The sequence below is a fragment of the Dipodomys merriami genome, unplaced genomic scaffold (genome assembly GCF_024711535.1).
Source record: "Dipodomys merriami isolate MVZ:Mamm:240054 unplaced genomic scaffold, mDipMer1.0.p SCAF_9, whole genome shotgun sequence".
In the NCBI taxonomy this organism is placed as follows: domain Eukaryota; kingdom Metazoa; phylum Chordata; class Mammalia; order Rodentia; family Heteromyidae; genus Dipodomys; species Dipodomys merriami.
In genome coordinates, this window is record NW_027206512.1 from 16,542,126 (window position 1) to 16,557,123 (window position 14,998).

Below are 14,998 nucleotides of genomic sequence, written 5' to 3' on the forward strand. Positions count from 1 at the left end.
TGAATGTCTAGCAATACTACAAAGCTGGTTGAATTTGATTTTTTTTAATGTAATTCATTCTATTTCACGTTTCCATTGAGCATGGATAATCAAGAATTCATGGTATTATGGATTTCTAAATGTCAGAGATTATAAAGCTGTCTTGCCTGTTACAGTAAGAACTTCATTAAAGGCTATCATGTATTCAAAGGACTGTGTAATTCAAAGCAGCTGCATATCCAGCTTCTCATCTCCAGATGTATTATTGTCCTTTAAACAAAAACATCACATAATCCAAGTATTCTTTAGTTTCAAGTCTGGTTTCTCAATGCTGGGTATGTTAAGATAGAACTATGTTTTGATAAAGTCAATTCAGAGCCTTGCCATCAAATCTATCAGTGTGCTTTCCCATTGGTTCATGCCCTTGATTCTATACCATCTTTCCTGGAGCTTTTTATTTTAGCCTTGTACTCCAGAAACATGCCAAAACCAAAATTCTTCCCTTTTCTGGGTGTGCCAGTCCTGGGGCTTGAACTCAAGACCTGAGTATTCTCCCTGATCTTTTTTGTTCAAGGCTAGTGCTGTCCCACTTGAGTCACAACTCCACCTCTCTCCCTCCCTCTCTCTGTCTCTCTGTCTCTGTCTCTCTCTGTCTGTCTCTCTCTCTGTGTCTCTCTCTTTCTCTCTCTCTCTCTCTCTCTCTCTCTCTCTCTCTCTCTCTCTCTCTCTCTCTCTCTCTCTCATTCTGTGTTTAATTGGCTATAAGAATCTCACAGACTTTCCTGCCTGGGCTGGTTTTGAATTGTGATGCTCAGGTCTCAGCCTCCTGAGTAGCTAGAAGGCATGAGCTACCAATGCCCAGAAAAAAATCTTTATGTTCAAATGTTTTTGTTCTTATTAGGAAAGCATCTCCCTTTTCTTCCTCCCTGGTGGGCCTAGAGTACCCTAATACTGTTTTCTCTTATTCATGAGATATGTGTTATTTTTTATAAAGGTGACACATATCCACTGAAATGGAATGTTTTTTGTAATTGCATGTATCTTAAAAGAACTCACTAAAATTGCTTTCCTTTAAAAGGTTACATTAATGGCTAAAAAAAAATGGGATGAAGTGACTGTAGGAGGAGGCAACAATGCTTGATAAGAAATGTACTCATTACCTTGCTCATGTAACTGTAATCCCTCTGTACAATATTTTCACAATAAAAAACTTATTAAAAAAAGAGTCAATAGACAAAAATTAGCTACCATATGGATCAAGACAGGCGAAAACCTACTGTAAAATGTTATCCTTTTATCTCATAGTATCTGAGAACATACTTAAATTGAGATGCAAATAAAAACTAATTTCACCTCCTTCTGTCATTCCTCCAAATGGTCTATTTTGATCAAGCTGTCATCAATAATTTAGTAAGTCACCTTTTACAAAGGGCAAAATAAAATTCTTATCAAGATGTAAACCCATACATATCACACACACACACACACACACACACACACAGATACACACACACAAACTTTATAAACCCTCGGGCTTTTGGTTTTGGCAACCAACTGACTGGCGTTGAGGGAAGAGAAAAGGGGTTAGCAGCAAGTGTACTTAGGATGGGTGCCACCCACCATCAAGTAATAGATTAAGTAAAAGTAACCAGAGAGAGACCACAGCCGCTAAATTTCAACCAAAGAGACCTTAGGTATAGAACAATAAATAATTTTAATAATGTATGTTATTATAAGGAACAAAGCACTATAAACAAGCACTCACAAAATCACTCCAGCAGGTGCCAATGGACCATGCCTTTACTCTTATCTACTTGGGAGACTGAGATCTGAGGATCTTGTCCAAAGCCAAGCCAAGCAGGGAAGTCCATGAATCTCTTATCTCCAATGAAGCACTAAAAATCTGGAAGTAGTGCTGTATCTCAAGTGGTAGAGCACCAGCCTTGAGTTAAATAACTAAGGGACAGTGCCCAGGCTCCGAGTAAAAGCCCCAGTGCCTTCCCCCCAAAATCACCCCATGTGGAAAACACACCACATCACCTTCCATAAATCCTCCAGCATCTTTGGTATAGAGAGGATCATAGTTTTTTTAATTCCATACACCTTGGGCTGGGAAACATTTCTCATTTATTAATGCAAACAGTATTTTTCAGTACATCAGGACACAAGTCCCAATTCAAAGGGTGTTACGGAAATGCTGGTATGGCTGAAGCAAAAGGAACTGACACACTCAAAACCCTTGGCAGCTTCCTGGAGTCCTGCCTTATTATAGCCAGAACTGCCTAATAATGAAGTCTTTTCAGTGTGTTAGTAACTAAACACTCTTGGAAGAGGTCCAACATGAACCACCTCTCCAGGAGTCTCCAACCAGGTAACATGACACTGAAGTTTCCACAAAAACCAGTGCCTACATTTGATGAATAAGTCATTAGGACAGTCCCTAGGATGCTAAAGGGATTAGTTTTCTTATCGGGGGGCACACAGCCTTGTATATATGCTTTAAGCTCCAATTCATCATTTCAAGAGAACATCTGGCCTTGGTATCAAAGTTTATCATTTGCTGATAAAAAACCACAGTGAGACTGACAGTGGACAGTGAAATTATAATAAATAGAATTAGTAGAAGCCACAAAATATGTCTCAAATATCCAAATCTTCCCCTCCCCTATACCCACTATAAAAAGCTATACAATATGTGCCAACAAAACAAAATCAGTCTCCTTCCTAAGTCTATGATTTATACTAAAACTAAAACTTGCTGTTACAAAAAAAAAAAATACTGTTTGTCTCTTAGATGCCCCAACCACTCCCTTAGAAAGCTATTGAAGAAAATGATTATCAAGGGAAGAGTGATTTGAGTATCTTTCTTATCACCACCTGCTGTGCCCCTCCCCAATTTTCTTCTAATCTCCTTAGTCCCAGGTTGCTGCTTCTCCAAGCTGAGAGCTCAGAGATGCACTAAAGTAAACAGATCTGTCACTGGTGTGGTCCCTGGTCAGAACAGCTTCATCAAGTGGCTGGGATGCTTTGGATAATGTTCAGTGCAGGTTTCTAGTCTGTAGCGGAGGCCAGCTTTATTTCTGATCTTGCTCATGGCTCTAAGAGGAAGGCGAAATCTGGTTCAACTCAGTCTTTAGCTAAATGCTTTTGCATTAGGAAGCATAACTCACATTTATTGTAAATGTCATCATGCCTGTGAGCTAAGAGTGTTTACAGTGTCATCCTAGGGCTTTGCCTGATGGATGGTTTAGTTTTCCTTTTTTTTTTTTTCCCTAGGAGTTCTAAATATCAAAGTTTCAGGAACTTTCTAGTGATTTTGACAGAATTGACAGAGCATGGAGACAAAGCCTCCTTCCTTGAAGATTCTTGACTATTTCTCAAAGGTCTACCGAAGACGCGCTTTGCGGTCACATTTCCCTTTATCCTGAATGTAGGTGGGGAAGGAAAAAAAAGACACACAAAAAAGCGCCTGGTGCATCCTGAAAGCATACAAACAGCATTGAGTGGCCAAGAAACTTTCCCTCAAGCTGTTAGCACAAGGGAGGGAGCCTGTTAGTATAAGTTATGCCCTTCACCACAGAGGCTAAGAGGAAAACCTCGCTAAGCCATGAATTTCAATCTGCAGTGATTTGCTTTGAAAAATAGGGTGAGCAGATTTTAACTGTAGTTTCCAAGAGGCGTTTACTGTCCACCACTGCGCCTCCCCGCCCCCCCCCCCCCCGCACACATCCACTTCTCTTGGGGTAGATGATACATCCCCTATTTGCCCAGATGGGTGTTTAATAAGCTAGACATTCAAGCGCCTGAGTTGGTGTATTTGCCATCCAGAGATGATCAAGCCTAGTAACACACGGAGGGAGCGAGTTAGGAGTGGGTGTAAGGTCTGGACCACAGAGTTCCCGAGGTGTCTAGTTCAAGTGCGGGGTTTTGGTGTGTTATTTTGTTGTTGCTCTCTCTCTCTCTCTCTCTCTCTCTCTCTCTCTCTCTCTCTCTCTCTCTCTCTCTCTCTCTCTCTCTCTCTCTCTCTAATCTATGTATGGCTCTGGGGTGGCAGAAAATGGCATTTGCTTCTGGATAAACATAGCTAAAGTCCAAACCAGGGCGGGGAATTCCACAGCTTGACTGAGGAATCGCTCGAGAGTCTGAGGTCCCGCGGCCCTGCTCCCGCACCCAGGGCAAGAGGGCTTCGCTGCAAATGGGGTGTCTCCCCTTCCCCCCTTTTCCACGCAGTTACCTTCAACTACTCACCCACCCCTATCTCGTCCCCTCTACTCTTCCATTCCCAAACGGAGCCGATTCGGAAGGCAACTGGCAGAAAGGCACCTTGGGGGCTTGAGAGGAACGATCTCGGGGCAGCTCACTCGGCGCCAAGACCGCAGGAGGGAGCGGCGGGGGTCCAGGGGTCCAGGGGCGCGGGGCTGGGGTGCCGGGGCGGGACGCGAGAAGCGAGGCGGGGGTGGGAATGGGGGGGGGTCTCATCTCGAACACTCACCTGCTGCTCCGGCTCGAAAGCTGCGCACGGTGTTGCCCTGGCGCAGTGGGTGAGGGCGCAGGGATTGGGAGCCCCGCTCCCCGGAGCCCGGCTTCCGCGCTGCCGCCGCCGCCGCCGGGGCCCGGCCGCCGCCGCGGTACCTGTCATACAGCCGCAGCATGTGCTCCGACACCTGGTCGAGCGGCTGCAGCTCCAGGCTGAGACCACCACCTGCCGAGCGATCGCCGCGCACCGCCCTGGGCCGTTCGGGGAAGTGCTGCTTCGGTCTCTCTCCCCACGCCAGGCTCACGCAGAAGCAGCCCAGCCACACACAGAGCAGCCTGAGCGCCCCAGCCATGGCGAGGCGTCCCGGGGCGGTGTCGCGCGTCCGTCGCCGCTTGGATCACCGGGGGAGACACAATCGGGAGGTGCGAGGCGCCGACCTTCGAGCCGAGGGTGGTCCACCCGCAGGTGTGGCGGGGTGGAGGCGGGAGAGGGGGGGTCGCTAGGAGCCCCGGGCCCAGCGGGGCGCCCCGCGTCGGGCGCTGGCGGAGCGCCGAGAGGCAGGTGGGCTCTCCCCGGCGGTGGCGCGGACCTCACCCGCGCCGGGCGCTGCGGGCGCCGCTCCCCCGCACCGCCGAGGACGAGCTGGAGGTCTGCGCGTGTGGCCTGGGTCTTTGCGGGAATTGCCTGGCTGGCTCTCTCTCCACTTTCCTCACTTTATTTTCAAGAACGCACGGGGGGCGGCGGCTCCGCTGGGGATGAGGATCGGGGCTGCCCGGCGTGTGTGCGGGAACCCGGGGTGCGCGCAGCGGTCCCCGGGGCGCTCCACCGCTCTTTCCAGACTGGAGGAGCGTCCGAGGAGTTTTTGAATAAACGTAGTGTGTGTGTGTGTGTGTGTGTGTGTGTGTGTGTGTGTGTGTGTGTGTGTGTGTGTGTGTGTGAGAGAGAGAGAGAGAGAGAGAGAGAGAGAGAGAGAGAGAGAGAGAGAGAGCGTTCCCTCCGCCCCCCTCCCAGCTGATCTGCCCACTCCCCAGGCCGCCAATGCAGCCCTTTCGCCCTCAGGCTCTCCCAAGCCCTCAGCTCCGACCTGGCTAAAGCCAGGAAAGCCAGGAGGGAAATAACCCGCGAGCCAGTAGGGGGAGGGAGAGAAGAGGAAGTGGGGGGTGGGGGTGGCTGAGTAGGGGAGGGAAAAAGGAAGATCGAGGAAGAAAGAGTAGGAGGGACTTTAAAAAAATCTCTTAGAAAACAGACGGAGAGACAAATAGAAGAGTGTCTTCCGGTGGGATTTTTTTTTTATTTTGCATTTCATGTTCAGATTCCAAGCAAAGTCGCTTCTTGAAAATTAACTTTACCCCCTTTGCTGGGCCTCGGGGACAGCCGCAGGCCCAGACACCTGTGCCTCCAGGGCCCTTGCTACCTGTTCTAGAAGCTAAGCTGTCAAGGACCCCTCCCTTACACACATTCTCCTCTTCTCCCGAAAGCGGGAAAGCCCATCCCAAGCTAACATCTGGAAACGGGGCCAGCACTGGGGAAGCCCACTCCCATCCCGGACAGCGCCCCCCCCCCCGTCCCCTCCTCACCACCTCAGGATCTCCTGCCAGATGGTGTGGTGGTGGTAGAATGGGGTTCCCCAAATCCCCTAAGTGTTCTCCTAACTCAAGAGTGAAGTAGCTGAGGCCCTCGTTCACACTCCCTTTTCTGGGCTGTAAAATGGAGAGTAAAGGACTAGCTATCATTTAACCTGCCTTGACATTCACATGACCATTTCCAGAGAATTTTCATGATGAAGCCTATTTTACACACCAGTGGTGACTGGACACTTAGTTTCCACTTAGCGCTACACTCCAGAGAATAACTTCTGGGCTAGCAATTAAAATGAACAACCTGTGTGCAGATTCTTAGCACAGTTCCTTACCAGGTGCAACAAAACCCTCAATCAAAATTCTTTTCAGCTCTGTTTCCCCTATGCAGCGTGAACTTGAGTGGAAAGAAGACAAGCCTCCGGATAAAATCCAACATCCGCATCTCAGTTTCTTCTTCGCAACACACACTTTTTAGAATTTTGTTCACAAAGCTTTAGTAGTGGTTCAATCCATTCCCCCTCCCCCGCCCTTTTTGCTCAAATTTATCTCAAGCACTAATTATATTCTTCTCAGTCACTCACTTCTCAACCAACTGCGGTTTGGATTTTGCCCTAAGCCACCCTGGAGACTGTTCTGCAGATAGTAACAAATAAGAACGATTAGAATCATTTAATGAGATCAAGAGAGTGATCTTTGCCTGGCCTAGAGAACATAATGGCTTTTGTGATTGATAATGAAGACCAATATTCAATAGGCCTTAGTAGGACTTTTTCCCTTGTGAATCTTGAGTTGTTTCCTCTCCTTTCTGTTGCGAGTTCGGTGAGATGAGTTCTTTAAAGTTCTCACTGCTTCGTACAGTACCTTGGGAGAAAGCCAAATTGAGAAGAAAATTTGTTGTTTACTCCTGCTGCACCAAGGGCTACTTCAGATCTTTGAGTAGTGTAGATCAGGGTCTCCTCCAACGGGAGCCCTCATTGCTAGTATTCATCTTCTTTCCTTGGAAATACCCCAGAGGCCTTCCTTCAGCTCATTTGTTGTTCTGTCCTCAACATAAATTTTAGTCTGTAGGAAGCCATGGTGTATTACTGCAGATAAGTAAATGTCATCATTGTATTTTTTACCTCTTCCTGGCTATTCCTTCCCCTTTGCCTACCTCGATTTAAATATTAAGCACAAAATAATAGTTCCTGTCTTATAGGAATTTACAGTTGGATAGCCCATGTCATAAAATGACCAACATGTACCTGTAGTCATAATACTAGAGATGTTGAAGCAGGAGGATTGTGAGTTCAATATTAGCTTGAACAATATATCTGTTCCTAGGAAAATAGATCAAGGGAGGGTGGGAGGGAGGGAGGGAGAGATGACCATACCTATTTATTTTGGGGACCAGGTATTACATTCAGAATAAGCAAAGCAACAAGATGTTCAATATATAGAATAATTCCTGACAGAGAGTGTCAGCTGTAATTGTAAGACTGGAACCAAGTGTCTGAATATGGAAGCCAGCAAAGTACAGAATACTGTTAGGAGGCCAGTCCTAAACTTTATACTATCCATGTACAACCAATATACCCAGGAAGATGGAGCAACACATGAAATGGGTAAAGTCAAGAGCAGCATGTCCAGCAGTGATAAGCAGAGGCACACTGCTAACCTTGTAAGGAACTCTTGGGGAATTGTTGAAAGGAAATTGAATTGGAAGTAAGCTATTCTCACATCAGAACACCCAGAGATGCCATCTTAAGATATACCAAGAGCGTGAGTGGTGTAGTGTGTTCGTTGTTTGAGGCCAAAGAATCTCCAATCTAGATGGATTAAATTCTTTCATATGGCTGGCATCCTTAAATACTTCCCCCCCAAACCACTAGATTGGAGGATTCGTAATTCAGGCTAAGCATCAGTTTTCCTTAATTTATGGAAAAATCCACAGCTTCCCAAGTAGAGTTACTTCAGAGCTCAATATATTAGGGCTCAAGTCCCTCACATCTGATTTCTCTATGGTGTCAGATTAACTCAATAAAAGTGTTTTATTTTTAAATCATAGGACTTTCCTACTTTATATCAATATTACTGTTACAGGCAATTCTGGAAACATGGGACACATCTTCTCTTTAAAATCTAAGAAAACTATCTATAATAGAAAACAAAAGCAAACACAAATTTGAAATTCTAGTACATTATGTCAAGTTGACCTCTACTTTTGAATACAAAAGCCTGTGGGTCTATGTGCATATGTGCTCTATTCATGTTTATGTTTTTATTGACATCATTGAGCATTATATACATTCCTTTTCTAAAATTTTTGCATAAAATTATTCAGTACTTATGTTGAGCCATAGTGGCATTTTTAAGTTCTACTTTCTCCCTATTGTTTTTATTATTCATATTTTTTATCACATTCTCTCAATAAATAGTGTTCAGTGTGGCCTTGACAAAATTTATTGTCGAGGCTAAAAAATCAAATCATATGCCTCCTCCTTTAAGGAACCAGCCTACTTGGAGATCTGAATATAGTTTATTTTTCTGGCTAAGTGTTTTTATCTGCTGATGATAGCAGGGGTGCTGATGGAAGACAGCATACTTGAGCTGAGATTAAAAGTTAACCAGGTGATTTTCTAAGAGTACTTCCAACAGGATATTCCAGGCAGAGGAAGAATATCATCTACATAGAGGTGGGAAGGAGCTTCTGGGATCTTCTTATCACTTTTTGCAATTCTTCTCTGCTTATTTCCTCAATTTGCATTAGCCATGTATTTTTCTTTAGTCATCAAGAGTGCCCAAATGACATTCCTCACTCTGACTTCTCTACAGTGCTTTATCCTCTCCTCTCAATAAATGTGTGATCAACTTCTTGATTTCAGTTTATCAAATATGGATGCAATAGGAAATAATTCAATTTACTTCTGCAGCACACATTTACTGAGAACATATTATATAATAAATATAATGAGGAAAACCAAATTGTGGCTACCTTATTTCTTATGTATGAAGAATAGCAAGTATGACTAAGGGAAGATACATTTCAACCAAATTCATAGATGGTTACAGGCACAGAATATTTTAAAAGGAGTGGGCAAGGCATAAATGAAAGCATCAAAATTATCTGCAAAAATATACCAATGAGGGATGTTTTTGATGCTTCTTAAATAATTTTTTGGGGGGTCAGTCATGGGGCTTGAACTCTGGGCCTGAGAGCTATCACTGCACTCTTCAGCTCAAGGTGAGCGCTCTACCTTTTGAGCCACAGCGCCACTTCCGGTTTTCAAGTGGTTTATTGGAGATAAGAGTCTTATGCACTTTCCTGCCCAGGCTGGCTTTGAACTGCGCTCCTCAGATCTCAGCCTCCTGAGTAGCTAGGATTACAGGCTTATCACTAAGATCCCCAGCAGAGAAATCCTGCTAATGAGTTTAATCAGGGTCTCTTCTCATTCTGGATGTCATGATAATTACAATTATATAGATGTTTTTGAATTATCTCAGTTTTCCGTCCATATTCAATATAAGCATTGAGAAAGGAGTGTCTACATCCATTATGATAGACCTAATTACTAGTAGGATAAAAATAAATACCCTAATGATGAATACATACATGAATGAAATAATTTTGAGTACCACAGGTATTAATTAATCTATGATGTTTATGGCATCCTAATTACATTTTTAAAAATTGTGTATTTAACTGCATACTCTATCTGTTATGGGCTAAAATGTAACATTTGGAATATTCACAGTGTGGAATTATTAAATGAATAAACCTATTTCATCACATCAAAATCAAAATAAATAACATAAAATGAACCTGATGATTCTCACCCTCCAAACACATTCTTGACATCTAAACTTGCATGAATGGCCCTATTCCCCTTTCAGCCATCCAGGTCCCAAGTCTTAGGCTTATTCTAGACTAGTTTCAAACTCTCTTGACTAATGTCCAATTTCTCTCCACTCTAACCGTACTTGATTTCTATTGTAGCATAACAAATTAACACAAACCTATATGTTTGAAATGTGTATTTATTAGTTCACAGTTCTGTAGTCCAAAAGTTCTGCTGGGCTCAGCTGAGTTCTTTGCTCAAGGCTCATTGGCCAGGTGGGGCTCTGATATGAAGACTTTGGGTAAAAATCTTCTTCCAAATAAATCCTGGTTTTCACAGTTCCTTACTGCTAAAAAATGAAGTCTCTTCTTACTGGCTGTTACTTAAGGCTTGTTATGAGCCACTTACAATTTCTTTTTAACCTTTAAATAATTGTACAAAGGAGTTTCCATTCACACAGCACCTGTTATTTAACATTTAGCAAACATCTGCTATTTCTGACACATATTTCCCTATACCTTCAAACTAACAATGAAACATTTATCATGTTTACTAGTGTACTTAAATCTCATTTCCAGAAAGATCACCTATCCTTTTAACAAGCTTACTTGTGGTTAGGCCCACTAATTTTCTCCTTTTCTTCAAGTCACCTTTGCCCTATGATATACCTAATCATCTGAGTGATATCCCCTCACAACCACATCTCCCTCCATGTGCAAGAGGTAGTGGATCATACAAGATCATGGATCATTGGAAGCCATTTTAGAATCCTGCCTACCATAACATCAAAGTCCCTTGCCACTAGACTTATGCCCTTTTCTCATGTAGGTCCATTCCTGTTATAAATTTTACCAGGAATCAATAAGAAGCTACTCATTATCAACTAAATGTAAAATACTGGCTGAAGACGGACACTGGTGGCTCACACCTGTAACCCTAGCTACTCAGGAGGCTGAGATCTGAGGATCATGGTTCAAAGCCAGCCCAGGCAGGAAACTCCATGAAAATCTTATCTCCAATAAACCATCAGCAAACTGGAAGTGGCGCTGTAGCTCAAGTGGTAGAGTGCTAGTCTTGAGTTGAAGAGCTGAGGGACAGCGTTCAAGCCCAGAGTTCAAGCCTCATAACTGACCAAAAAATAATTGGCTGAAGATTTATAGAAATAAGCATGCAAAGATAACACAGGTGCATAATCTTTCTGACAGGAAGTTTCACTCTCTATTTTCTTTCTTTTCTTCCATGATTTCTATCTTACTGTCCATTTTTCAGTAATCACTATATATAAGACATTCTTCTAGGTGCAAGGCATACAGCTAGGAATAAAATGGAGTTTGTCTTATTTCAAAGTCTAAGATTAAAATAGAAAGGTCCAGAGGGTCAGAGGTGATGTTTCCTCTCTCCATTGTTCAAAAGTATTCCTAAAGTATACATTATGAACCACACAGTATTCTAGAAACTGTAGATATAGTCCTGTAAAACCGATGACATTCCTCATCTTCATAAGGTTTATATACAGAGACAAATGGATGATAGATTGAAACAAAGAAAACAAAGAATTTCACAACAATAACATGAAGATAATAAAGCAGAGTAATAGGATCAAGAATGATGTGTGTGTGTGTGTGTGTGTGTGTGTGTGTGTGTGTGTGTGTGTGTGTGTGTGTTTGGGGCTGGAAGAGGCAATGTTATGGGAGGCTAAAGGTCAGGAAAGGCTTCTCAGACCAACTAACATTTGCATTGAAACTAACATTGCATTTGATTTGAAAGATAAACAGAGATTCCAAAAGAAAAGTGTTCCAGACAACAAGAGTAAAAACTAGTCATACAGCTTGTGAGCACTGTCCAGTGTCTAAGGATGTTTCCTTTTCTTGATAATGTGTATTAAAAACATTCAGACAGTCAGAAGGCTCTCCCCAAAGGTTTGGTCTTATTTAGGGAGAGGTGGCAGAATCATTACTTCTTTTTGCATGCTCATAACTCCAAGACAGGTATTGCTGTTTAGCTTTTCCTCAATGACACCTATGAATTTCCTTCTGTCTTTTTACCTTCTTACCAAATATTTGCTGAGCTGAATCCAATCTACTAATGATAAGCTGAAGGGGCATTACATCAAATACCTCTTGCCAAACACATTTGTTTTCCTTTATAAATAAACAGAATTTAAAAAAAAAGTTTATTCATATTCCTGCTGAACAAAACAACACAATTTAGCAGTTGGTGGTTTTTTCTCCTTCTTAAAAATTTACCTCAACTAGTTTTCCACTAAGATAGTCTCTAAAACTTTAATGATATGAAAAAAATAATAAGAAATAAGAATTAGTTCCTTGAGGGGAAAAACAGTTTTTATATATTTTTGCATCACCCGCAGTCACAGGCTCCAAACAAAAACAAAATTAGTATTTTAGGGTATAGTTCCCTCTCTGTCATTTTCTATGCCCAGGATGTAGAATATTTCTGTGCTGATTATATCTTTATAACCATATTGCATTTAGATTTTTTTTATTAAAAATATTCTTATAAGGAGAGTAAAATTTTTTGTATGCTATTTTCTATCCTTCTTCATGATGAACAAACTGAGTGACAGCCTGGAGAATATTTTTATTGTTCAATTGTAATTCCTCTCCCCACTAAAAATTTTGATTGGAAAGTCACGACTCTACTTATGGAGCATGTTAACATTTTAGTTCTCCCTGATAATTTTCCTTTTGGTGGAGTGATTTGAACTGTGCTTGAGTCATAGCATTCTATGATTCTCCCTTGGAAGTTTCGCTCCCCTGGTTTGTTAATTCATGACTCCCCTGGTTCTTGCAGGGATTGACCAGGTATTGTCTGCATTGGTTTTTATTCTGCAAGAGCTTCTCTGTGGAGTGGTACCCATGGTCCTCTTTCTAATCAGTTTCTCCCTGCAGGTTGTGTAGGTGACATCCTCCCTTTGTAATTTCGGTTTAAATTCTTTACTTTCTTTTTTTTTTTGGGGGGGGGTCCAGTCGTGGGTTCTGAACTCTGGGCCTGGGCGCTGTCCCTCAGCTCTTCAGCTCAAGGCTAGCACTCTACCACTTGAGCCACAGCGCCACTTCCGGCTTTTTTCTTTTTGCTTATGTGGTGCTGAGGAATCGAACCCAGGGCCTCAGGCATGCAAGGCAAGTGCTCTACCACTGAGCCACCTTCCCAGCTCGGTTTAAATTCTTATGGCCTCTGAAAGGCTTTCCTTTACTCAGAGGTTTCTCTCACTAAGTCTTAACAGCCATTTCTGCACATAGCAGTCTATCAATATCCTATTTTTGTCTTTTGGGAAAAGTTGTTACATTGATTTTTTTTTTTTCTTTTTAGAGTCCATCTCTTTTTCTACTTCATCCCTTTTGGTGAATAGCTCCTGAATTGAATTTCTAAAAAATTAATTATTAATGTATCATGACTTGGCAATGGGGCCCTCCACAATTTAATGTACATTGTCATTCATGTTATTGTTAAGTGGGCCTGCTTGGAGCCCATGGAAAGAGAGGGGCTCTGCAGTTCCTGAAGCTGTCTCTTCCTGCTCCCTCCTGCTGTTCTAGAGCTCAATTACCTCTGGTTGGCTTCTCTGAGCTCTAATGCAGTTCAGAAGGGTGGAGGCATTGCCATAGACAGAAGAAGGTTCTAAGTCTCCAGCATCTAAAGATGAATCATTTGAGGGAGATAATCTTATGTGTCAACTCAGTAACTCAGAGATCTACTCAGTAGCATGGTTTTGAGTCTCTGCCTTTTCACCCTGCAAATGTCCAGGTGTCGCTACTCTGATGATCCTTGCAAAACCTTAACAGGATCAGTTAAAGTTGCTTAAGCTTGGTGGTGAATTCTTTACAAACATGGGCAGATGGGGGTGTCAAAATGATAACTATCACCACTGGGGACTAATTCCATTCTTGACTTCTGCTTCAGGGCTTCCAGGTGTTTTCTGGCATTTCTTCCTTGAGGGAAGTCATTTTAAACTGCCCCTGGATATCTGCCCACAGAACAGCAAATAGCTTTCCTTGACCACAAATGATCTCCTACCAACAACTCCTCCACCCAGTTTTTCAATTTTTGAACTCTGGGGTTAATTCTTGCCTTATAAAATTAAGATCAAGATAGCTCTGGCAAGAAGCCAGGCCCTGCAAACCAGTTCTTTTCCTGGGCAATGAAAAGTGATTGCATAAACGCTATATAAATATTTCAAGTATCCATGTTGTCAATCCTGGTAACTATTGCTAACTGTAAACAGAGCTGGAGTGCCTGGATAATGCTGGATGGGATTTGACCAGACAGGATCACAATGGAATGGAAGCTGACAGATCCTCACTAGGGAAGAGCAAAGGTTTTGGCTTTTCTGTGTGTGTGTGTGTGTGTGTGTGTGTGTGTGTGTGTGTGTGTGTGTGTGTGTGTGTGTGTGTGTGTGATCCCACATATATACTTTTTGCTGAGCTACATGTTTTTGAAGGAAGTACAGAGAGTTACAGAAACTCAGGCTTACCTGAGTTCAGTTAGATAATTGTGAATTCTGAGACATTGACAAGGACTAACCCCAAGGAATGTCTTGCTGTCCTGGAGCAGTTTTTCTTGTCTTCAAATACTCTAGAGCAGATTTCCTGGTAACGTGACACACAACTCAACCAAGATGTTAATATTCTCCAGATTGTTAAACTTCATATTTCTTTTTTTTTGTTTCCATGAAGTTTTCCTTCATGATTCCCAGGCCATTATGATTTGATACATAAACTTATTAGAGTTAATGACAACATAAATGGACATTTTAAGACATTTTCTCTCTACTTAGAAGCAGCTACAGAGTCATGTATGATGTCAGGAGAGTTCTCTGCAACAGTATGTATCCATAAATACCCTTTAGAAGGTGGTGACTGAGGTACAATCAATAATATTCAAATTCTTTCAGCTAAAGTAAAAGTTGAGAACTTGAATATATTCTATGCATTATGTTGCTAGAACTTTGTTTCACTTTTAACAGAAATTTGTTTGCCTGTGTCATTTGATTTTTAGTGATTAAATGATTGATTAAAAATAGGCAGCTGGGCACCTGTGGTTCATGTTTGTAATACTAGCTACTCAGGAGGCTGAGATATGAGGATCACCATTCAAAGCCAGCCCAGGTATGCTGGATAAGAAATGTA

General features: G+C 42.5%; 1 protein-coding gene across 1 annotated transcript in view; it reads right to left on the reverse strand.

The window, feature by feature from the left end:
- Positions 1-4,938, reverse strand: part of Bmp3 (bone morphogenetic protein 3) — a 33,517-nt gene extending 28,579 nt beyond the window's left edge. Inside the window, exon 1 of the mRNA XM_070012430.1 lies at positions 4,472-4,938. Coding sequence (XP_069868531.1) covers positions 4,472-4,808 — 337 coding nt within the window. The 5' untranslated portion in view covers positions 4,809-4,938. The remainder of the gene's footprint in view (positions 1-4,471) is intronic.
- Positions 4,939-14,998: the final 10,060 nt, after the last annotated feature.